Source organism: Lepidochelys olivacea, assembly GCF_965140295.1.
Source record: "Lepidochelys olivacea isolate rLepOli2 genome assembly, chromosome: 10".
Taxonomy (NCBI): Eukaryota; Metazoa; Chordata; order Testudines; family Cheloniidae; genus Lepidochelys; species Lepidochelys olivacea.
This window is the reverse complement of record NC_140420.1, coordinates 75,041,504-75,066,767: the sequence shown is the minus strand read 5'-3', so window position 1 is coordinate 75,066,767 and position 25,264 is coordinate 75,041,504. Positions and strand designations below refer to the sequence as shown.

The following is a 25,264-nucleotide window of genomic DNA, read 5'->3' as shown; positions in this document are numbered from 1 at the left end:
AATTGTTAGTTTTCTCAATAAACGGACCCACATGGTTCATTTTATTTCAGGACACAAATTGCAGCCTGTCTTAAGGACCTTTTAGAGGTAGTTCCACTTTTGCCTTCTCTGTTGCAAATAGAAAATACACTTCGGTTTAAAGGTTGTAGGAATTCCCTTCCGAAAGCAGAAGCTTAGCAGCATTGGTATGGCTGATAATAAAGTACAGCTTGAAATGATCTCAACTAGTGGAATATTAATCAAATCAATCAAGGTTGACAAATGAGAAATATTCGAGAGAAGGTGGTAATTTACAACTTTGTTATTAGTTAAGAATCTCTCGCCTTGTAAGAGTAATTAATAATTCTTGGATGGGAACAATTTGGAAACGAAAAGCACACTGTCTTTACATACAAATGGAATAAAGAAAGGGATTGAAAGTGAGTTATGTGTCAGGGCCAGAAAACATAAAAATGATTCTTTTAAAAGATAGCTACATGGGGATGTAAATATGAACACATACACAGAGACAGATAAAAGCCAGACAGGAAATAGGTACAGAAAAAAATAATTCAGAGCATTGATTACAGAAGTCACATCTATCGTCCAAAGATTAAACGCAGTGTTGGACTGCAAAGTGTTTTAGAGAAATTACACCCAGTAGGAACAGTGCATGGCAGATATCAAGAAGTAACTTCAAACTGATTTGAGAAATGTGTGTCTCTTTCTCTCTCTCTCTCTCTTTTTTTTTTTATGTGACGAAAGACCCCTTCTCCCAAACTTCCGATCCGAGAGGGAAACTCAATTGTCTTTAATGTTTATAGTGTTAACCCTACCTATCTTTACATCTACTACAACACTCCTCCCTTTTCCTTCCCCACAGACACACATTGATTATTACACTCTATGGACCATCCCACCCTCTTTTTCTTCACCCCCACCCTAAAAAAAAAAAAAACTGCCCCAAAGAATGACTTGTTGGGAAAACTATAAATCATTTTCCTGGTTGAAACCTTGAAGACTCTATTTAAGTAAATACGCTTACTGTGAAACAATGCATAGATCCAAGTCCTTCTCCGGATTGCTTCCCAAGTGCTGCCATCTCCAAAACTTTATTTACAAGAGAAGAAGAAGGGGTGGGGGGGGGAAACTTTGGCAAACTTTATCTCTTCTTTATTATAAGCTGTAGCCTTGCCTTGGTAAGCCCCAGCCTGTTCTACAAAAGGTGGCTAGAGATTGAGATTTATTGGTTTCCAAATGAAAAGATTCATTCGATATAAGAGGTTAACTCAAAGTTCCTTAAACCGTGACTAGCATTGGCAAGAAGCTTTGCCTAGTCAGCACAAAGGCAGTTCAAAGAACCCTTTAAAAATACACACAGATACACATACACACAAACACACTCTCACACTTTAGTCTCAACGGCAATTTTCTTTTCATTTTTGTTTCTTTCTGCCCTTACAAAGCCCTGAGCCTCTTTGTAGGTAGCGGGAGGATTTTTTTTTTTTCCAAGATGAACTTTGCCATTTCGGTGTTGACCAACCCCCTCTTCTTTTGCAACCAGTGAATGAAAAGACTCTAGAGAAGGGGTGGAGGGAGTAAACGGGGTGAGCAAAAAAAAAAAAAATCCCCCAACCTTCTAATTTATAGTGATCAGAAGAACGTTTTTAAATATAATAGGAACCCCCCTTCCCCCCAAAAAAAGCAAGAAAGATCCATGCAAAGAAAAAAAAATAAGGAAAGGGATAAATGATAGGCAAGGAAACAAACACATCTGAAGCTAATAGATTGGTTTAGATTGTTTAAAGTTTGCACCCTCTCCCCCCACTCCTCCCAACAGGGTGTGAGGCGTAGAATGTTGTCATGACACACACATGTGTCGGTCAGTCTTTCTGTGCGAATGTGTGTATGTGAGAGAGACACAGAGAGCGAGAGAGAGAGAGAGAGAGACAGACAAACGCTCTGAAGCTATGGGGCAGAATCCTGTGTGTGGAGCCTGAACTATGGAAATGCTAATGAAGGAAAATTAACCCGGCCGTTTGTTACATTGCAGAGAGATCAATGCCTGACCCAAGGGCTGAAGGGATAGCTTACTTCTGTAGGAAAGATATGAGATAATCGCCCTGAAACACACTGGTGCCGAGACACACAGGGAGAAATATGAAAATAATCATTTAAAATGAAGGGGGGAAAAAGCAGCCCTTTAAATAAAGTGCCAGGAGATAAACCGCTAAAAGGTGTTTACATGGGTTGCCATTCGCACTTCGGGGCATTCATGCAAAAAGGATATGCCTTGAAATTAGGAATGTCTTCATGTCGCTTTCTTCTCTCTGTCCCGAACAGAGACAGCACCGCAAACCTCATTGCAATCCTCTGATTTTATCACCAGAAATTCCTCTCATGGCTGAAGAAATTATTCTTTTGTTTAGAGCAGGAAGAAAGGGAGCATCCCATCTATGGGTGGAAAGCAATGGGAAACCTGGACTTTGGGGCAGCTTTTGGATTCGGAGTAGAGAAAATAAGTGATTTATTCGGCGTGCAAACTTTCAGGCCCATCAGCTTTTTAACAACAGACCCAGGGGAAAGGGAGCGTTGAAGAAGTTTAGAGTTATAAGTGGGGAAGTATTTTCAGAGACAGTTTGGTTCAGCAAAGAGATTGACCTTTCTGGTTTGAATGTTTTCAGTGAAACCTCGAAATAAAACATATGGGAAGATGAATGGCTTAGAAGGGGAGAAATGCTGCCTTAAAAGCAATCCGCATAGGACAATGATACCATTGGCGTGGGACTGTTGCAGTTGTTCCTCTATTTCTTTGTCTTTAAATAAGACATCAGAAAACCCTCCATATTAGTAACAGTGACCTCGCAAAATGAATTATGATGTTGGAAAAGGAGCAGGAAATAGAAAATAAGGGGGAAAGAAGAGCCTAGATCTTAATAAAGAAGAGATCAACAGAGTAGCATTGTTATCTGTATGTTCCAAGAAGCAATATGGACAGTATATGGGCTCTGACCTGACTGCTATTGCAGAAATTTTTCACTGACCACAGTGACAGCAGGCTCGAGTTTCTGTCTGAATAAACTATACCAAACTTGCTATCTGGCAATTGTTTCTTTCTCCTGCTGTTTGAATTTCATCCCTACTAGAAGGAAAACTAGGATTGTTCTGAAATATCTCTTTTGTTTTGGAGAAGTCTTTCTTGGAAAGCCAGTCTGCATATTCTTAGAGAGAGCAACAGAGAACGGCAGGCTAAGTCTTGCTGTCTAGTGACAGAATGAATTTTTAGGCCAGGGTAGAGTTAATTTCCAAAGAATCGTTAATTAGTAATGTTGCTGGAGTTAAGGCACTAACTTGTTGGGTGAGATTAGATTATGTAGGAAGGAAAAACCTGTGTGCGGAATCCATTAGTCTACAAAATCGAGAATGCCTTTCTTGTCAAGAAAAATAAACCTTCTATAGAATAGAGACAGACAATGAGCTCAGTGAAATAAACAACAAGAAATATGACCACTTCATATGCCAGGAGTACAGCAGGTTTGGGTTGAAATGCATAATATCTCTTCAAATGACTAACTTGACCCCCCCAGAAAAAAAACAAACCATTACTACTGCACTTGCATCCAGTTAAATATATCCAATTTTTTAATCCTAATCCAAAAGCAAATTGAGTCCCATTAAGTATGTAGAATTATTTGTCTGAAAAGGAGGAAGATCATGCTTTATAGGAGTAAACAGTTTGCATTCAGTGTGAGAGATATTGCTTAGTAAAATCTGCGTTTTAAAAACATTAGGTTAATTCTTTAGTGTTGGGGTTAATAGAAGATTAATTTACCTTTGCATGTGACGCTCTAGGTAGTGGTTAATAAAGAACAAAGGTTTAACCTTAGTATGTGACATTTTTTTAAAAAAAAATGGAAGAAAGAAAGGGGAAAAATAAATTAGAACTAAACCACAAAACGATGAAGGAAGAGTCAAGTGTGAACATAGATAGAAATAATAGGGAAAAATGAATCTATGAAAACTGGGCATCCAAATAGGAATAAATGCAAAGTTAGGGACATCCGAGAGATAACTCTCTGAATCTTGCATAGTTTCTATAGCAAGAACTTTAAAAAAAAATACATCTGGAGGAAAATTGACGTTTTTGCAGTTTGATTTTTTGCAACAAGTATCCAAAGATCTAAACTAATTGATTCTGGAGTTTCTTGGAATTTATCCAAAGAGCAATATAGTTTTAATTGTATGTTGCTTAAAACTCCATTTCTTGAACAGTGTGAAACAAGTCATAAAAGTCATAAAGCGTATCACTGTTTTTCTCCCCCCAACCATAAATACTCAACCGACACTTGGAAATCTTTCTTAATACTCCTAAGGGGTACAAAATAATTTCAAAGACATGTAACTACATCATAAAATTGGAAACCGTTAATCCGTTTTAACTGATTTAGAAGGCAGTTATGATTTTTTTTTTGGAGGGGTGGAGATAAACCTATTTCTAGTCTCCCACGACCAAGGGAGATTTCGAAATGTATTTGAAAACAGGCATTCTTTTCAGATTCTCGCCTGCTGAAAAGGAAACAACAGATCCTCTCTTTACAAACCATCCAAGAGGCTCTAAAAAGTATTTGGATGGAGTTAAATAAGTTTTTAAAGTTTATATACATGTTTCTGATCCCTGACTTACTAACCCCAGCCAGCAGCGATAATCGCTAACCAGCCAAAACCAACCTTAGCAAGCCAACTTTTCCAATTAAGAAGAATATATTTTGATCATTAGAGGCAATGGTTATAAATAACAGTATTTCTTTTAAAAACATGGTAGAGGATTCATTCCCTTTTCCCCCTAGCCGCCCACGCTTTTCGTGTCTAAAAGTAGCAGGACAACTATGCACTGGATAGAAAGTGAAATGTGGCTAGCACAGAGGATTCATTAATTATTGTAAAGGGCTTGGTTTGGGCAGAGGAGGGAGAAGCAGCGAGCAGAGACCTATTGCATCTTTGTAGATCTCTTTGGCGTTTCAGAGAACGATTCAAGCTGGAAATCTGTAAAATCCACGTAAACCTTTCTCTTCTCAATACTAACCCACCCTTTGACACCGCGGTATTGAAGTCGGGGCTTGAAGGTCCTTGGAGGTCTCTGAGTGTGACAGTACTTAGAATAGCGGGTAGATGGCACAATTTTCTAACATTTAGAAAGAAGAACCCACGCTGGGAGCAATAAGTCCATTTAAAAGCCCTTTATTTAAAAGGAACAAAGATAACTGACAAGCAAAGTACAGAGACATCTCAATGAAATTTCTAGAGAAGAATAAAAACTCTCTGCAAAGGAAAATACAAGATCTCGGCTTTTTTAAAAAAATGTACAATAAAAATAAAATAAAATAAGTACTCTCCTAACAAGTCGATGTGGTTCATCGAATGATGTATACTTAATTCGGGTGTCCAGCATAATTAAATATGAGCAGCTATGGTCAGGAAAGAAAGTAAGAAATTAAGGTTAAATGTTTCAGAATGAAGACAGCTGTTACAATTCCGTTGTTCAAACTCCACCAAATCAGCACAAACATCTTTCAGGGGAATCGGAGAAATAGGGACACGGGGACAGAAGGGAACATCTGAATTTATGATACAGTTTCTAGAAAGCGGAAATAATCTAAAGTTTTATAACGATGGAGAAAATTTTTCAGGATTTGACAGTTCTGGAATTAAGGTGGCTCTTTTTCTTTCTCTCGTTCACATTTGCAGGAATAGAGGAGTTCAAATAAAAGGTGAGGGAGGACTAATACAAGAGTTAAGCACATTAAAATTGAAATTTAAACAGGGGTACACGGAATCATTTTGGGGAGATCGGTTTCCTAAGAGCGGATCGCAAATATTTAGGGAGACATAGAAATTCGAAGGTTATCTTTGCCCTTTTATCGTCCGTCTCGTACTCGGAAACTTAACGACTTGCTATACCAAATACACACGTCATCGTCATTTTTGCTAAAGCAAAGGAAACAAGCAAAAGGGGGTGGGGGGGGAAGAGAAAGTGTAAAGCAAAGCAAAGTGCACAATTATCCATCGAGATACAGTTTATTATAGGCTGCGAAACACCACTAACCACAGACAGCGAAACATCTCCAAAAGCAGAGAAACAGAAGATACATCGTGGCTCCATTTAGTATGAAGAAAGAAAGAAAGAAAGAAAGAAAGAAAGAAAGAAAGAAAGAAAGAAAGAAAGAAAGAAAGAAAGAAAGAAAGAAAGAAAGAAAGAAAGAAAGAAAGAAAGAAAGAGAATTTGGTTCAGAATATATGGCGCTGTAAGAAATCCGTTCCCTTATAAATAATTGTATTTGGGTGGGTGCTTTTCCGACTATTTGTTGAGTAAATCTCTCTCACTGCGCTGAAGGCGAATCCCTGTTGATAAATCCATCATTATCGTTTGGATACAGGGAGACAGCAGCGCCACTAAATTTATCTTACATTTGTAGCGCTTTAATAGACATTTATTAAATGCTTTTAGAGAGAGACATGGGGCGCCTGATTACATCCTAGTTATAGACAGAACATAAAGACACACGTTAACACCAATTTACTAGAAAAAGAAAGGAAAGGAAAAGAGAAAAAGACAAAGTTTTGGAGTAAAACTGCCACATAAGCATGTTCACATATGACCTAAATACTATATTTTCCTGGCACGCCTTAGGAGTCTAATAGTGACATTTATTTGTCTGTATCAGACAAACCTCTGTATATTTTTTGTTTCTTTCTATAACATCAAACGATATATGACCATTTGCAATAGACTCATCACACTCTTTCACACAAGCCCCCGCCCGCCTTCCAGCTTTTAACTCTAATTTCAATCTTCTTCAATTGAAGAATCTCCAGGGACCTGGGCAAACTTGTGTAAAATAGTTAAAGCAAGCGGGGTTCAAAGAGGATTGCTGAGTTCCTCTCACTGCCTTAATAAACCGAAGGGCCCACTTCAAAGAAAACACACTGGAATCCAAAGTCAAAATATTGCAAGGCTCGAATATATGGCAGGGTTGAGACGATTTATTCCGTTTCACGCGTTGGTTGGGACGGAGTTGTAAAGACTTCGCCCTTCTTTTTGTGGGAATCCTTCATTTTGCCTTTTGCCTTTATATTTCTTACTAGAAGATCCTTGTTTTACTAGCGTTCAGGTAGGTTTTAAAAGTCACCTCTTCGGTCTACAAAGTCAACTGTCCCCAGCTGAGATCTGGTCAAATTCCGTTGGCATTGCTACCTTTCCACCGCTCTGATCCCACGTATATTTGCTCATTTTTTTTATTAGAATGATAACTACGGATACTAACTCTCTCTCTTTCTGTGTATGTGTAGAATATGGACTGGTAGGGATTCTAAATTCGATTCACAACAATTGAACACTCAGGTATAGAACAAGCGGCTATATTGACTAAAATTCACGCACTAGATTGGAGTTTATTCTTCTTAACACACTGCGGGCTTCCTTTAACCAAAGACCTGAAGCCTAAAACACACAGCCGGTATCCGAATTTTAAGAAAATACTCAAAAACTGTCCCTCCTCCACATTTCCCCCCCCCCCTTTAAAGAACACTTCCACTACCTAAAAGTTTCTATAAGAAAATTAATACAAGTGACACTGTGCTGGGGGAAAGCTCATTAGTTCGTTGTCCAACCCTAATAAAAGAAGTGCAAATTATGGAGTTCAGCTTCACACTCTCTGTCAACTAAAATCAACCCAGTGCAAGCTTGATTCAGATTGCTGCTAACTTGGCCCGCAATTCTAACTCCCTTCTTCCCCCTACCTCCTCCTAGTAGAAAGGATATTCAGTGGAAAAATCTTGTTCCAAGGAGGGTAATGATCAAGCTTGACATTAGGAAGACTGCGCAAACTCATTTCCCCAGCAGTAATCCCAATAATTTTAACTTGCTGCCGCAATGGAAGGGCTTGGAAAGGGGGTGGGGGAGTGGACAAGAGGACTCCTGAAATAACATATTCTTTCCAGCAAGGTAAAAGAAAAGCGGGCCCTTTGTTTTGATAATTAACTCAGCCCAAACTAGGAAAGCAGATGTGTTTGCTTAGCTAATCGTAAGACAAGTTTTTGTCAAAAAGAACTCCTTTTGGAGCTTGCAACTGGGGAGGAAAGAGAAGGATTCCATTATTGTCCTCACCCGTCCTAATATCATATAAACGCTTCCGAATACCTCGATGGGGAGAGTCAACAATAATTTTTAATAACAATCAATAAATAATAATAAAAAAAATGGAATCTCTCTCAAAACCAAGCCAGGTCCCTGAGCAATCGGTCCTCCGAGCTACCACGCTAGAGCTGTTGACGTTTTACTTATGGGGGGCAGGCGGGAGTGAGGAAAAAACCACAAAGTTTTAATGACACCTATGACATATTAAATTAGGCAGTTTTACAATTGGGTTTGAATACGATGCTAACTGATTACAAGTGCGTTATCAAAAGGGCGATAAGATTTATAACTTCGTGAGCACAAACCTCTTGCTGTAATGACAGTAGACGTTCAATGGGAGAAATAGGAAGAGATTGTGTTGTCCCTGTATTTACATTGACTGTAGCATCCACAATAGCTGGGGCTTGGAAATCCATAGGCCAAAAATACCTTTATGGTCACCTATTAACTAGTGTGTTATTTACACTTTTTCTGGTGCGTCTTATTCAATCCTCCTGTCGCCTACGATTTAAAGCACGTTTCTCCCCCTCGCTAGGTATTTTTGTATTTTTTTGCATATCTGCGCTACACAAAAGGCTGCTCTCCCACCCTCCCTAAACCAACACATTAAGCAAACTTAAAAAAAAAAAAAAAAACAACAACAACAACAAAAAAACCTAGGGTCCTATTACAAACCAACGCCCAGGACTAACTGCTTTAAAATTACTGCATAATTAGATTTAGCTGAATTTCACCATTAATTAGGCAGCCGCACTGCGGGGAGCCTTTGAAATCTGAGAAAATGGGAAAAATCATCTGAAGCACGTTTTTTTTAAACCCAACTTCAATAAATCCTGACCAGGCCTGAATTTCTCCGAATCTCTCTTTCCCCTGTACAAAGCGAAGTGAAGCAAAGGATGATTCGCAGGACCCAATAAAGTTTTAATTTTTTTTTAAAAAAATCCATGTATATTTTTAAATCCTGCTTGCTGTCCGTGCATATGACAGGGGTTAGGAAGTGTCTTGACATTTCCCCCCCCAAATGAACCTTCTCGAGAACCCCTTTCTCTATGAAGAACAAGCCCTGATGTAACACTCTGAATAGATCTTATTTGATTTCAATGGCCATTGAGCTGAAGAGGAGGCAAAAGCTTGTTTGGGAGAGATTTTTCCACAGGTAATTTATATTCAGACTGTATACCATCTCTGGATGGGAGATCTCTCTGCAGATGTATAAATTTACCTACACGTGTCTGGCTATAAGTCTTCTAATGTTCTGAACCCACCTATACTAAAGGATCTCTTTTAACTCCTTCCCCAAACGCCTGGGTATGCAAATGTCCTACTACCTACAGCATATACAAATACCAAACACAGCTCATGGATGAATGAGAATTGATAGGGGACTGTCTTTGGTGGTGGGCTGTTGTTGTTTTTAAATTATTCTGCACCTCCCCGAAAACACACACACTTTCAATACGCCATCCAGGCAGAGAGATCGGTTTCTGATCCCGGCTTTTCAAACCTGTTTGTTAGGAGGGGAGGGAGGGGGGGGGGGAAAGCGTTCATTCAAATCCACTGGATGGGGGTGGGGGGGTGGGGGCGCTGACTGGAGAGGGACGTCGTTAATGTTTTCTCTGATTAGATCCCTGCTTGGTTAATCACAGAATCACTTCGGACCTGCGTTTACTTGCTTCGCTTGGAGTTTTCCACGGCGGTTTTCTGGTTACAGACGGACCGGCCCTTCGCTTTTCCTTTTGTTTCTCTGCTGTCTCTTATATTTTGCACCCAATGTGTTTCCTATTACTAAAGCGCTGCCTTTGCTTCGCAGCTCAGCCCAGGCTCTTGTAGTGCACTACTGGGAGACGCCATGTTGGCTGAGCTAACAGGACACCAAGTCAAAAGCAGGCTTCGAGGGATACTTCCACGCGCTTCGTCTCCCCTACCACGCACCCCCGAAATCCCACTGAGCGCGCACATCCCGGCTTAGAGGAACCAGAACCCCCGCGCTATTTGGGGAGGGTTAAAGGGGGAATTCAGCGCCGCGCCAGCGGCGCAGGGCACTTTGCAGCCAGCGTTTTAAACTAAAGTGCAAGCCCCCCCCCCCCTCTCGCCCCCGGCTCGGTCTGGTCAGATCCTCGATGCCCGTCCTTTAACCCGCTTTGTGTTAACTTTTGAGATAAACCTCCCCCTGCCCAGACATGGGGAGTGAAGCTAACTGGGAAAGGTTTGGAGGTAAGGGGGGGGGGGTGGGGGAGTCCTTCTCGAGACATGTTTTAAAGTGTCTTAAAAGCAAGCGATCGCCTCTTTGCTTTTACTATTGTGGTTCGCGTTGGGCTGTTTGTTTCCCTTCCATCCCAAGCACTGGTGGAGGTGGCAGAAACAGCGAATTCAGATCAGATAAAAAACCCCGCAAAAGCGGGGGGGGGGGGGGGGATAGACACTTAAGAGGAAAGAGTCGCCATGTTTAACAGCTTTTTTTTTTTAAAAAAAGATCTCGTCAATTTCACATAGAACAAGCCTCTCATTCCCAGCCCTCCTCTTTTGTCCAACTCAGTCGTTGGATAGGTCTTTTGTTCTAACTCAGCATGAAAAGAAAAACTTTCTTTAAATGCTATAAACTTAAACCTAATGCAAGTCCCTAAACAAATCCTCCTCTGAGCATTCCAAACATATATACATGGGTTTTTTTGTTTAACCCTATGCATTTTCTGTTTACTCTTATTTTTTGTGAACCAAAGCTAGCTGCAAAAACAGAGATCTCTATAGATAGCTTACAGGTTTTCAAACATAAAAAAACAACAACCAGGGAATGTCTTTTGATTTGAAAATCATAAATTATAATTTAATGCCAATAACAATGTACAGCAAACGGTTGCTTACAATAAACTAACACAAAACAAACAAGTAAAGATCCTGTGGTCTTAGCTGGAATAAAAACTTCACACACACTCACTCACATGGAGAGCACTTGCAATAGAAAAAGCTAAATCCAGAGGTCAGCAATCCCCTTCAGTAACACACGCACACACACGCAATTTATATATATAAAATCAGCCGTGGTTCGGGTGTAAAACTGCTCAAATTCACAATTATATATATCATTCCCCCCCCCCACCCCTCCACAGATGGGTCTAACTGGGCGGAAGATCAGGGTTTAATCGACTTTACAGAATTATCTCTCTTGCTTTTTTTTTTTTTTTTTTAAACCACAACATGGTGTAGTAACTTGTGGTAGAGGGGGTGGGAAGCCTCACACAAGGACAGAATTGCAAGCTTTCATATACAAAGCATCTGCTGTAGACCATAGGTGGGGGACGGGACACACACACTCACACATGCACAGAAAAAAGAAAGCAACCGCTTTCAAAATCAGAGCACCCTGCTTCGTGTCTTTCCTTCCTTCAAATTTTATTTGCGATGATAAGGGATAGTAAGTATTAAATACACAAATTGTGCATCCGATCCTGCAGCACTTACGCAGACAAAATTCCCACTGACCTGAATGGGACCTTTGCCTGCGGGAGGATTGCACTATAGGGCCCTGCAGATGTATGTTTGTAAGCAGAGGTACATATACATTCACATATCCCAAATGTAAAATATGTTGCGAACCTCTGGCCATGCTTTCACTGACCAATTTTTTTTAAACCCACTTGCTATTATATATACACATTAAAAACAGTCTCCTCAGTCCTACAAGCTAAGTCACTCAATTTGAAGACCTCTCAATGACAACGATAGATGGCAGTTACAGAGTATTATAAAAAATCACACATGCTTAAAGAAAACTCATTGCAAACAACTGACCTGTATTTACAGTACTGCTATTACCTTGCTCCAGTGATCTTGTGCATGTATGTCAGAAATTTACAAAAGATTTTTCCTCCCATTCTGATCATAAAATAGATACTGATCTTCAGAATTCTAATACTTTTTCACAACAATACCTTTCCTATGCAGGCACTTAAGTGTGACAAAAATAAGAGCCTTCTCTAGAAAATCCATTTTTAATTAACAGGAGGATTAGATGAATGGGGGGCAATGGTTTACCATTTCAATATAGTACTTCCTAAACCAAAGATAAACCATGAATTTAAGTCCCCCAACCCCACTCCCGAATTAAACAGGTAAATACACTACTATAAGTCTGCTACAAACTTATTGTGACAAGTAAACAAATCAATTGCCTATGGATTTATATGACTACAAACTATAGAGAAGTAATGTGGTTTCTGAAAGACATTTATGACAGCCAAACAAGTTTCAGATATCAAATAATATTTTAATTTCTGAATACTTTCAATTTTCCTTGGAATATAACACACAAAGACTCGACCAAACAGTTCAGTTATTATAACTTTTACAGTATACAGAAATGTTGCACTTAAAAAAAAAACCTTCAGTTTTTTTAAACACAAAACTGTAAACTCTAAGATACTGAATCAATCACGTTATCTATAAGTGCCAACAGTGTTATTTTGTCATGCTGATTTCAATGATATTTTTTTAAAAAGGGAAAATATCAACAATTATTATAATACAAAGGGCTTGCAAATATACAAACAGATAGAGGAGTTTAATAACAATTCATGAAGAACTATGTGGAACCCAATCCAAATTACAAAAGTTCACTTTGTTTTTTTTTTGTTTTTTTTTGTTTTTAGTTTTTAGTTTTTGTTTTTTTAATCAAAACCATAATGTGTCTTGGACACAATTCATTCTACCTACAATAAATCCCCACAGTTCATTTTCTGTCTGAAAATATCAAAAACCTAGTTTTTTGGGGTAGTTAAGTGACATGTGGTTCATTCGGGCCTATATAATTATAGCTCTCTCTCTCAGCTTCAAGCTAAATTTTGGGTCACCACCTCTAAGTGCGCTTCCATCATTGTGTTGTTGAGGGGTTTTTTCCTTTTCTTTTCCTTTATTCCTATGATACTTTCATGGACTCAGTTTTAATTCTTTCAGAACGTATATTTTAAGGATACACTTTTTTTAAAGAAGCCAAGATTATATCAAAAAATTATTATAGAACCACAGAATAACCTGGTTTGAAACCAGAAAAATACAAAAAAGAACAACTATAGGTACATAGACACATAGGACAATTAATAATTTGGAAAAAAAAAAAAGACTTACTTTTTTCCATTGCTAATTTTCTCCAAATTTCCTTTAAAAGCACTTTCAGCGAGATATTTTTCTTTAAAAAGTTTACCCCACAAAAGAAAAGAAAAAGAAAAGAAAAAAGAAAAACCCACCCTAATGTATTTCCTTCCTTCTTTCTTTTTTTCTTTTACTTTTCTTTCCCCTTTATTTTTTAAACAAAAGAAATGACAAGTAGCAAGTTTTTTTCTCTTAATGACACGGGAGTTTTTAATGCATTCTGTAAAAGTTCATTTGAGAGTCTTTTTTTTTTTTAAATTCACAGTCCATTATTTTTCCCCTGTCTTCTTTTAGCAAACTTGTAACATCCTTAGCAGAAGGAAATATAAGCAACCACCAGAACCCAAATGTCATTTGCTTTCCTTTCCCTCTCTTTCATCTCCCTTCTCAATATATATATATTTTAATTTTTTTCTCCAATATTTTATTGAATGGACATATAAGGCCAGTTAAAACTGCTGCCAGACAGTAACATATCCCTGATTAGGGTTTCTATTGGGGTTTTACCTACCAAACGGACGAAAAACAATTGCTCTATGACAGAAGATGAGACAGTGCGCAGGGAGGGAAGACGTAGTAGTAACTTCCCGAATCGCGTTGGTTGGTTGGGATACTGGCTCCTAACGTATTCTTCCAAAGCACACTGTGACTTCTCCTGTAAACTTTCAACATGGGCTACATCAGAGAGACCACAGGCATCTGGAAGAAAGGTTAAAAAAAACAAAAAAAAACAAAAAAAGAAAACAATCAGTTTAAAGAAGATTGTTTTTTTAAAAAAAAAAAACCTGGTAAAATTAGGCGTAGATAGTGGTTGATCATGTCGCCCTCAGAGCTAAGCACGTTTTTAGCAAAAGGTGAATATATACATTCCACCTTCCGGAGGGGTCTGCTCTAGAATTAAACACAGCTTTAAGATCTGAGGGTTTGATTGCACTACTGGCCTAGGTGTTGATACTGAGATGCTGGGAAAGTGTCATTTTTTTATTATTATTTATTATTAATTTGCAAAGGTTGAAAAGCGTGCGGGGAATAAGCCACTATTTCTTTCCCACTCGGAAAATAATTGGGAAGAGTCTCATCATATGGCTAGAAGGAATGATAATTATTAGCAATAATAATTAATAATAAAAACTGGCCCAGCAAAGCATAAGGGCGCCCCAGATCCAGCAACAGATTCTCCCCCAAAGAAGACAACGCGTTTTTCTTCAGTCTTTGAAACTGATTTAAGTGGCCCTTTAAAACTGATCTTGTCAGTTTAGCCTATTCAGAGGCAGCCATGCAAACTGTGATCTCTCTGTTCGTTTGAGCTGTCCTCCCCACTTTCTTTTTCTTTTTCTCACTTTTTCTTTTTCTTTTCTTTTACACCCAAATCCTCTACAAGACGAAAACTCACTGATATGGTCTGGACATTTTTCTGATACGCTAAAATACAATCAGTTCCCTTTAAATCAGAGACGTCTGTTCTGAAAGAGCACAGGGTGTGACCTGACCTCTCTGTGGCTTCTTTGGCATGGGGCTAACACATGCATATTCTGCGAGTCATTAGGACCCAGATTTTCAATAAAGAAAAAAAAAAAGAGGGGAACAAATAAAAACGCAAACATCATATACATCTATGTGAGTGTCTGTTTTACATCATTGAGCGTTATTGGGGCATCTGAGAAGCTGCATGCATAACCCTATATTTGCATGTGTGTATTTCCACAAAAATCAGATAACAGAAACCTTTATCTAGTTGGGAGGCAATTTGCATGCCAGGCCTCACATTTTGCAAATAGTAATAAATTTAACAGTTACGACAGTGTCGGACGATTGTTTTCTTGAAAGGCTAAAAAAGTGCTCTTTAGAAATCCAGCATTTGAAATAAACTCATCAGGGTTGTTTTGGGGAGTGTGCGTGCGGGGGGTGGGGGAAATCCGAGCTGAAAATTTGAGCGAGGAATAAAATACATCCTTGAAAAATGACAGGAAAATAAAATAACCATCCCACAAACAAACGGTACATTCTGCTTTTCCTACGGCTAGATGCTCCCTGCTAATTGATCACCTAAGGACTTTAGCACAAGTAATTTCTTTTTTTAAAAAAAGTTTTACTTGCAAAGCAATAATATATAAAAGGAAGTTTAGGTCACGACCCAGAACCTGGACAAAGTCCAGAAAATGACTTGGTTCCCCAGACCCCCTTTAACACAACAAGGAATGGATTGTGAGTCCTCCTCCCCCCACTGCACAGAAACGACATTTTTTTTTCTTCTGTTTCCTGATATCAGGCTTTAAAAAACTTGGATGAGTAATTATTTTACAAGTCCTGCTTCCATTCATATGTTTATCACGTGGCCACTTTCCCAAGCTTTCAAATTAGTTACAAAAGAAATCATTTAAGAAAACAAAACCACCTTAATCCAAAACTTCTAGAGGTCCAAGATAGTGGGTCACCGGCTGCGCCTTAAAGTTAGCAGCCTCGACTAATGTAGTGCCCAAATTAGAAAGCATGTATTTAAATATATATACATATACATACATCTCTCTCTCTCTATATAGCCTCCAGAGTTAAAATCAAGTCTATTACGCACACAGGTTAAACTACGGTGCAAGTTAATTAGATTTCACAATGCATTCAATGATTGTTTTATAACTCATATACTATTTATATGCAGGAAAAGTTGGCACGTATTTTCCACTTTTAATTATCTAAGAAACACCTTACTGCTTTGATTATTTCCTTCCAGAGAAATAGCTGTGTAACCATAGAATTAAATTTGTAAGCCCCAGCTAAGAATCCTTTCCTGTTACTTTTTCATATTATTACGATGTATGTACTGGAGAATTATCTTTTACAAACCGCTACTTACTTTGGACCATACCACTCCTGCTGTGTGTAACTACAAACTTCCCCCCTTCCATTAAACGACACAGCACTGCTCCTTGCCATATTCTATTTCACTCAGAGACAGCTCTTTGGGAAATATGATTTATTTTATTTCATAGGATGGAAGCGAATGTATTTTAAATTCAGCTTTTCACCGCTTAACTTTTTTTTTTTAATTCACTTTTTAAATCACAGGGCTGCTTTTGTTGTTGTTGTTTTGTGGTTGCCCATAAAATGATCCTTTTTTTTCAGGGATGGGAAGACTTGCTTTTAACAACATCAGACAGCTTTTGCTGCTGTTCGGATTGGTGTCGTTAAATGCCAGAGCTATACTGTTAAATCAAATATTCTTTTCACTGGGGAAGGCAGAGGCTCACATGCCTTATTGGTGCTTAAAAGTCCCCCCCCCCCCATCATTGTTAAAACTATTTGAAGGCTCCCTCTAAGGGTGCTTATAGGCCAGGCCTTCCTTCCAGAAACACATACCATTTTTCTAAAAGGACACATGTAGCAATGATTCTGGTGGGGTTTCCAGCTTCTTACACTTTGCCAGAGTGAACCGATTTCAAAGGGGGCGGCTGGGGGTGGGAAGAGTGTAAATAAATGCTGCCTACCTGAGGTGAAGAGGACTATGGCCTTTAAACAGCTATATTCTGCAGAGTCGACATGCAATGCTTTCAGTTTTTCTACTTGCTCTTGGAAGATTCGTATGTGGTCCATAAAGGCGACCACTCGGTCAGCAGACATCGGCGAAGCGTGGAGGCCAGCAGCGGCCAGGAGAGGAGCTACGTGGAGGGGCATGGAGCACTGGGCGGCATTGAGGACAAATAACTCGCTCCAGGTCAGCCTGAGGAGGGCCACCTGGTCTGTGATCTGGAGGTCTGGGAAGAAGGGGATATTCCTGGCCCACTCCACCGCACTGAAGAGCATCCTGGCTGCCAGTTCACAAATGTTCTCGATGCCCATGATGTTGTTGGGTTGCATGCATTGACTGCCAAAGCGGGAGGTTGGGTAAGGTTCTGCTCGCAGGAGAAGGGAGATATATCCGGATAGGTAGGAATGGCAGTTGAGAGGGTCCCCATTTGTCAAGGCGAACTGACCATGAGTTGGCTGTGTGGGTGGCATTCTGCCCCTCTGGACGGCTGCAGTAAATAAAGAAGAAACTACAGCAATTAATATCTGAATTGCTACGATCCTTTTCCAATCAAGGTCTACTTTGTGTGTGACCCTGGGTAAAGGCAGCTTCTGGGTGGGGAGGGGGGGACGACATGCATTTTCCAGACAGAGTGCAGCCTGCGTCTGGTTCAGGGCTCTGCAGTTCCTGATTAAAGTAAAAGCAGCAATAAAAGCTAAGCAACGCTGGGTACATGCCTCAAGGCTGCTGCTCTGAACTGCTTTAAGGACACTACGGATCCTCAGTTTCTAAACACACAAGAATTCAACCCCCCCCCCCACCTCCTCATATGTACCGAACGTCTGTGTGTGTGTGTGTGTGGGGGGGGGGGGGTTCCTCTTCATTACAGCTGATATTGCTTATTGATTTAGGGCTGCAGCGTGGGGAGGGCGCAGGCACCTTTCGAAATCCAAAGTGCTCGTCCCAGACAGCATTTATTGACTATTCTACAATCCTTTAAAAAGGTAAAATTCCCCTGCAACACATAGACGGGTAGCTACAGCCAGGCGACGGGCGAGGGTTATTACTGAAAAGCACCTTTATCAGCTGCTCATGGAAAGTGGGCCTTTCATTTTGTTAATAAATTTACATGGTGACAGCGAGAGGGAAAGGGAATAATAGCCAGAGATGCAGAAGGAAGGGAGAGTGGCTGAAATGTGCGTGGCTTAGATTTGTTATTTAGCATATGCCAAGGTTAGTTACTCCTGTAGACACACAAAAGACAAGCCAGGCAGTCCAGAGCCCCCTAACCCTTAACCTACATAGCAGCGTCCAGACACAGAACACGCCATTGCAAGACTGGAGGCTCATATTTCTCGTCTAATTTTATATCACAAAGACTCGATTTGCACGGATCAGGAACCCCTCAGCTACTTATTTCTTTCCTCCCTCTCCCGTCCCTTTTACCACATTCTCGCTGTCTCTCCTGGGGGTGGGTGGGGAAGAAAATAAATAATAATAATAATAATAATTAATAATTAATAAAAAGACGGGTTTATTTTTAAAAACCAGACTGCGAATCCACAGTGGAATGCAGAAGAGCCCTGCAGGGATGCGAGCTCCATTGCTACAGTAATTCGAACCTCCTGTGTAAGGATGGGTGATGGGGGTAGGTATTCATCTCTCTATCTATAAATTCATACACACACGAATTGGGGAAGGGGAGGGGGGTGTAATGCTGCCCATGCAGGAGGAAACATTAAAAAAGTAACCACGCCTCAGACGATCCATCTCCCTCCTTAAACAGCTGAACCTAAACTATCCACTTCCAATGAACCTCCATCAGCCAAATCACACACATCAATGAGGAGGGCCAGAGAAAGCAGGCAAGCCCCCCCCCACCCCAGCCCCCAACACCTCTTTCTGAATTAAGGGAAAGTTTCTCTCACTCACTGTTTATTGTTGATTTGGCTTTTTTTCCCCCTTTCTTAAAAAGAAACAGATTTGTTTGAAGGGGGGGAGGGGGATAACAGAAAAGCAAAATGCAGTGACTGAAAATTGGAAAACAAATGAAATCCCAATACCTTCCCGTCTCATGCCAACTTTGAGGCATTTTTTGAGCCGGCAGTACTGACACTGATTGCGGTGGTGCTGGTCAATGGGACAGTTCCTGTTGGCACGGCAAGTGTAGCTCAGGTTCCTCCGGACACTCCGCTTGAAGAAACTCTTGCAACCCTCGCAGGTAAATTGGCCATAATGTTTGCCACTAGACTTGTCCCCACAAACCACACACTCAATGTGCTGTTGCTGCTGCTGCTTGTCTCCTCCTTGGCTCTGCTGGCTTGGCTGGTTGGTCTGGGCTGGAGTGCTGGGGGGCCCTCCTTGTCCCGGGGTTTGTGGTGTGTGAGGGGCCCCAGCGGGTGGTCCTTGCACTGGAGGGGCTTGAGCAGGCTGAGTTCCCTGAGCTCCGGGTACATCGTCCTGGGGGTCTCGCCACGCGCCAACTACCATTGCCATATCTATTGGACACCGTTTCCAAACTGCCTGTCCCCCCTTTATTTTTAAAGTTTGTTTGATTGGTTTTCAGATCAGCTTTGCAGCAGTTTCTCTCTCTCTCTCTCTCCCTCTTTTTTTTTCCCCCTTAAAAAAGGAGAAAAGGGGGGATGGGGGGACAGAAAAAAATGCCAGCGAAGGCGGAGAACGAGGGGTGTTGGGGGGGCAGATTGCGAGTCGATTGTCTGGCGTAAAGACAGAAAAGTAAGGGGGTGGTAGGGGTAGGGGAGAGAGAGAGAGAGAGAGAGAGGAAAAAAATCTCTTCAAAGATCTCCCTCTCTCCCTCTCTTAGAGCTGATCTGCTGCAGAGGAGTTGAAGGAGGAGAGGCGAGTGTCGGGGGGCCAGGTCCAGGGAAGCTCACAGTTAGCCATTCAGGAAAGCCATCAAAATAAGAATGGAGAAAAGGTTACAGATGACACACAGGCTGCAAAGGGGAAAAAAAAATTGCACAACTGAAAAGACTTTTCTGGGCGCAGAAAGCGGAGGGCTTCGCTGTAGTTTTTTGAAGTCCAGGTTGTGGAAACATCAACCGAGATCAGCTTGGCTTCCCCCCCCCGCCCCTTTCTTTCCGCTGCTTCTTTCTCCTGCTCTCTCTTTCTCTCTTTTCTTTTCTTTTCTTTTCTTTATTTTGCTGCTGCTTCTTCTCCTCCTGCTGCCGCTGCTGCCGCTGCTCGCTGCCTTGTGCCGCGTCTCCTTCTTTGCAAGTGGGGCTCTTAGCGCAGTTGGTTCACACAACACATGGGGTGGAGGGGAGGGGGGGGGAGGGGGAAGGGGGAGGTGAAGGGAAAGAGTCAACTCTCCAGCTTAGAGCTCAGCCAGTGATAATGATAAAAGAGGAGAGCGAGGAGGAGGAGGAGGAAGAGGAGGAGGGAAAGACGGATCACAACCTAGAAAACTGCATCGTTCTTCATGCAAAAAAAAAAAAAAAAAGGCAAGACGAGAAAAGGCACAGGAGGGACAATCAGCCCCCCCCCCAGCAAAAAAAAAAAAGCAAAAAAAAAAAAGCAAAAAAAAAAAGCAAAAGCAAAAGAACTGCGAATCAAAGTGATCAAATATGCTAAGAAGGGGGGGCAGGGAGTGACTGCGGTGTATAGGAGCGGGGCTGGCAGAGTGGTGAGTGCTTTCCCTGCGATCAGCTCGCCGAGCTCTCTATATAGTGAACTTTGACACGACTGCTGCAACTTAGCACACGTTACCATGGCGACCGCTCGCCTTATAAGGCAGCAGACGGTGTTTGACTGGTCAAAAGCGCCCGGACCTCCCCTCGCCTCTCATTGGGCCGCTCTGCCTTGCGCTGCCTGGCATGGCTGCCGAAGCGCGCTGCCCGGTCCTAAAGGGAGAACGCTTCGCGGACAGCTTAGAACGGAGGCCTGGGGTGGGGGTGGGGGTGATTTTTTTTTTAAAAAAATATGATTGTTATTATATCTTTGCACTTTCACTTTGCCTTAGTTGCAGGATCTTTCCTAAGAATGGGAAGGGTGTGTGTGGGGGGAATAAGGCTGGAGACCCAGATAAATATCCATGGCAAAATGAGACTGAAATAGTCTTTGTAGCGCTCAGACTTTATTAACTCTTTGATCAGGCACGAGGAAAAAAAAATCTGATCATATCATCACCTGTAAGCAAGAGAGTTAAATTACATTTTCCTGTTCCCCATTGTGGTGATAATGTCATAAAAATAAATTCCTGATGGATTTTTTTCCCGGGGGGGGGAGGGTAAAAATAACAGCTACTGTGCTAAATAAGCTGATCGGATGCGATTCTTATAAATCAAAAATTGGGGAAGGAGGGCTTCCAGAATTGATATTCTTCAGTGACTACCTTCTCCCTTTAGGGTTAAAGTTTCACAGGTATGTAGATTTAACTTTTAATTGCTCAATCCGCGGACAGGATGCTGACAAAAAGATAACTGTGTCACTCGGATGCTGCAGTTAAAAGACATGATCATGACCCTTATTCAGCATCATTTTAAAAAAAAACCCTCTAAAATGGAGTTAGCTGTAAACTATAATTTCAGTATCTGCAGCCCTAGGTAGAGATACCTGTATTCATACCATACACATTAGTGTAATGTCTGTATGTATGCTACATATATATTAGATATACATCTATCAATGTATATAGACAGAGACATCAGTGAATATGGTACTTGATCACAGAATAGTTGAGTATAGACTTCATTGTTTCTTGACTGCTCTGGCATTTCGAGAACCATTCTTTTCATCAAACACCCAAACATACACTGGAAATAATTAGCATACAAATACACACCACACATGTCTGAATATCTATATATGTGAACACATACCCACACATTTATTCTGAGTTGCACCGGGTTTACAGAAATAGCAATGATTTAATCAAGAACAGCATATCTTACATTCATTATGTTGGAAAAATTCAATGCTGCTTTCCAGAACATGAATTTCTTTTCTTTTATCAGAAACCGAGGCGGTTTGGTAATAACGTAATACATTTCTAGCTATTCAACTTTATTCTTTTTGTTTTAGGCTAAGCAGAAATTCACTGATAACACACAGGGATTCGGTGGCATTGTGACTCGGTAGCACAACCTCTGTACTATATACGGAGCAACTCTAAATAGGTAACCGATCTAAGTACACACGGGCAATTGTTTATATCCTATTGAACCTGGGTACTAAGCACCATAACAGAGATAGTTAGTTTATTTTCTATTGAATATCTGCGGCAAGCACCAGAGCAGACAAACGCATGGACAGATATAAATCAATTTTAAAATACATAGATAAATGGACAGGGAGACAGTTGCTTCTATACAAATATACACATACATATAAACACATGTGTGAGATGGGGACTTATACACATACAGTCAAACTAAGTAGAAACATGGGGACACAGATGCATACAAAACTATATTCAGGATTAATTGCAGCAGCTTTCCCCCTCCGCACACACTTTTTCATGTTGCCACATGCACACCCCTTCTGCCGCAGAAATAATATATGTCTCTAAAGCCGCAGGTGCTGAGATGATTGGAAAGTTGTAAAAAGCACCTAGACTTGACACTGTCCTGTTTATAAACCTGGAATATAATAAGATTCCACCAACAAAGATGCGCGCCTGGTCAATTTCAAAGGCAGGCTGTAGAATTCCAATTGATCATGATGTAGCAATATAAACCCTTAACTTAAATAGTAATCGAGGGGGAGACAGAAAGAAAGGGGTTGGGGGAAGGGACCTTTTACGGTTAAAATGTGGAGAGCTGCCTTATGATTTCCAAATAACGCAGACATTGGGGTCACACCTTTTGGTTGAGAATATAAAACATAGTTGTTGAATGTAGTTTATGTGGCATGTCTTGGAAAAGGTTTCCTCTCTCAAATCTTATAAAGTACACAGGGATAATTCATCATCTAAAAACATTAACATCTTAACAAGTGCAGAAAGAGCGTTTATTTTTTTAACAGAGTCCACATTATGAATAGTTTGAATATTTGATCTACCTATGCATGCTTAAAAGCTCCAGTATATTCGGATTACTCAAACCATAATGAAGAATACCCCCGATTAACTATTTGCTCTTCGAGGGATACAAGAATACAACTATTTATTAGGTAGTTTGCTATTTATTTGAAAACACCCCTGCGATGTAGGCTGATGTGGAATAGATGAATATAATGATGAACTGCAGCTAATTTTGCTGAATAATATTTGAAAAATGAGTGTATCGCTGATAGAGGAAGATTCTAAAATGTCCTTATCAGAGCTAAGTCATAACAGCACAGTTATATTTCGAAAGTAGGATGGTATTATTAATCATTATTATTCTATTATTTATTATTGTTTACAAAAAAGAATAAATCCCTCCTGCCATTTTACTGCAGATGTAAATTTATTTTAATGAGCGGAGGGCGGAAAGATTTATGTTTACTAAAATAAAGTTTGGGATAGCCTCCGTGTAAATCGTTAGAAAAGAGGGGGAGATCTGTTTTTCTGGCAGAAACTTGCCTAATAGTCCTCTAATTCTTTATAGATTAAATCGCAATAGGAATACAGCATCGAACAAATACCGAGTTTCACTCTGAACTCAGTGGAAAGCAGTTACGTCTAACAGAATGCAATGAATTCCTCTTCTCCCTGAATATAGTATGTGTGTGTTTTTCTCTTCCACCACACTGAAGTTCCATGAATAGGGAAAGTGGCTCCTATTGTGTGCCTCTGAACTTCCAAGTCAATGCAATTTTTAACCACTGGCTTGTGGTACTTTGAAAATCACCAGGGGCTGTCAGAGTTGGGTCCTCTGAAAAATTTACAGTGCTAAATCAGAGCATATGCTGCGAGAGAGGGGAAAAAATTGCTTAAGATTGGAGCAAGTACAGTATCTGTCTGCCCCCTAGTGTAAGTCTCTTATCTGCCTAAAATTCAACTTTAAAAGAAAAGGATCTCTTAAAGGGAAACGACTTTTGGCTCACGTATACATACGAGAATGAAACTTCTGTGCATTTTAATCTGATTAATTCCTAAGGATTTAAAATTAATTGGCTTGGACACTCCTAGATCGGACAGTAAGATTTCTGCATCAGGGTTTCTCCCAAGCCCTGTGTTGAATAGGTATTTTTAAGCGGGGGGGACGGCGGGGGGGTGATTGGTTTGTGATTTTTTTTTTAAATGAGAAGCCATGCCTCTCACGCTTTTGTCAGAACAGAGCAGTTTTGCTGCTTAAAGTCAGATCTGCACCTTTTGCCATAAAGAAGGATAAATATTTGCCTTAAAGCTGCAGACCAGCTGCCAACCGCACCTTTCGATGGTGAGTATATATTCCTGCTTCTTCTCATTGTACTTGCTTAAAACCGAAATTGTTTCTGGTGGGAGAGACGGGTTCTCAGCGCTAACATATTCAACACCGACCTTTCTCAAAATAATAATAAATAATAATAGTAATAATAAGAATTAATAAAAAACGCTGCCAGCTTCACACGATTACAAAAGTCCGTGCAGAATCCGTAGCACTGAAGTTAGAGACTTAGTCCCCCCCTCCCTAATAGTCAATTACTATAACAAAGTAGAATTAGTCAGTTACTATAACCAAGTACCCTTTCACAGAAGGGCTATTCGTCCTTCACTCTTGTTTGAAATGACTTTGATGCGCGTTTGTATATTAGCTTTTGAATCTGATTTGGGGTCGTTTTGTTTATTTTTACTAAAGGACGTGATAACTGATGGTGCTGTAATTGCAGACACTGGGTCTCTTCCCTCTCCCCCCCCCGCCGCCACCCCTTTCGAGCAACCCACGTAACCTTAGAAACGCTAGTTTAATAGGCAAGTTATCTAACAATTGTTTTCTTAAGAGAAACACAAGATCACAACACATTTAAAAAAAAAGAGTGAGAAAGAAGAAGAAACTATAAGTAAACATACCCAAACCATATTTGCCTTGTTCAAGGTCCCAAATCGCTTGCATCTTCTTTTTCTACCTCTCCTTTAGTTCTGCAGGTTAAACAAACAAACCCAAAAAACCGCTGTTTGCCCCCCTGAAGAGAGGTGCGTTGGGTAATTAACGAGAATCTCCTTCTGGGGGTTTAGCTAAGCGATTGTGCAAACTGATAAAAAAAAGAAAAGAAAGTAAATCGATAAATAAAAGAAAAGGACGCTACAGCCTTCGGGGGGTGGGGGGAGAAAGAAGGAAGGTGAAGGGAATAGATCTCCCCCAACCTAAAGGGAAGTGATTTCCGTGTGTTATTAGCGTTCAGCCTTGGGGGGGGGGGGGGACAACAACTGAACACTCACTCTAACTTTGCCCAGACAGGGTTTGAGGGAGAGCTTTGTACATAGCTATTAGGAATGTGCGCCTCGCCTTTAAGAGAGAGAGAGAGAGAGAGAGAAAAAAAAACCCACCCAAACCCAAGGTAGGAGAGATGTCTTTGAG

General features: G+C 40.5%; 1 protein-coding gene and 2 long non-coding RNA genes across 16 annotated transcripts in view; 2 read left to right on the top strand and 1 right to left on the bottom strand.

Moving 5' to 3' along the window:
• Positions 1 to 12,416: 12,416 nt before the first annotated feature.
• Positions 12,417 to 25,055, bottom strand: NR2F2 (nuclear receptor subfamily 2 group F member 2). Of its 3 annotated transcripts, none has more exons than XM_084641769.1 (3): positions 24,757 to 25,055; positions 16,801 to 17,328; positions 12,417 to 14,017 (listed from the first exon to the last, which is right to left on the bottom strand). In XM_084641769.1, the coding sequence occupies exons 1-3, from the start codon at positions 24,797 to 24,799 to the stop codon at positions 13,743 to 13,745; spliced, it is 846 nt and encodes a 281-aa protein (XP_084497895.1). In that variant the 5' UTR covers positions 24,800 to 25,055; the 3' UTR covers positions 12,417 to 13,742. The 3 variants fall into 3 exon arrangements, with proteins under 3 accessions (XP_084497895.1, XP_084497893.1, XP_084497894.1); XM_084641767.1 differs by lacking the exon at positions 24,757 to 25,055 and adding an exon at positions 18,884 to 20,115 and having other exon boundaries at positions 16,801 to 17,349; XM_084641768.1 differs by lacking the exon at positions 24,757 to 25,055 and adding an exon at positions 18,884 to 20,111.
• On the top strand, positions 21,118 to 23,480 carry LOC311527607. Its single transcript, XR_014713402.1, has 3 exons — positions 21,118 to 21,203; positions 21,864 to 21,958; positions 23,372 to 23,480. It is a non-coding gene; the product is annotated as an uncharacterized lncRNA (long non-coding RNA).
• Positions 23,976 to 25,264, top strand: part of LOC311527605 — a 28,627-nt gene continuing 27,338 nt past the window's right edge. For 5 of the 12 annotated variants that reach the window (XR_014713389.1, XR_014713390.1, XR_014713391.1 and 2 more), the window contains exon 1: positions 23,978 to 24,145. This is a non-coding gene — a long non-coding RNA (uncharacterized lncRNA). Of the gene's footprint in view, positions 24,146 to 25,264 lie in introns of all 12 variants that reach the window. The other 7 variants (XR_014713387.1, XR_014713388.1, XR_014713398.1 and 4 more) reach the window with 5 other exon arrangements.

Excerpts from the sequence above, each read along its gene's own strand:
- NR2F2 (XM_084641767.1), bottom strand. The coding sequence starts at position 19,316 with ATGGCAATGGTAGTTGGCGCGTGGCGAGACCCCCAGGACGATGTACCC. Across the intron at positions 17,350-18,883 it reads AGTTGGCATGAGACGGGAAG|TTTCTTCTTTATTTACTGCA; the intron begins GTATTGGGATTT and ends TAATTGCTGTAG. Across the intron at positions 14,018-16,800 it reads CATAGTCCTCTTCACCTCAG|ATGCCTGTGGTCTCTCTGAT; the intron begins GTAGGCAGCATT and ends CCTTTCTTCCAG.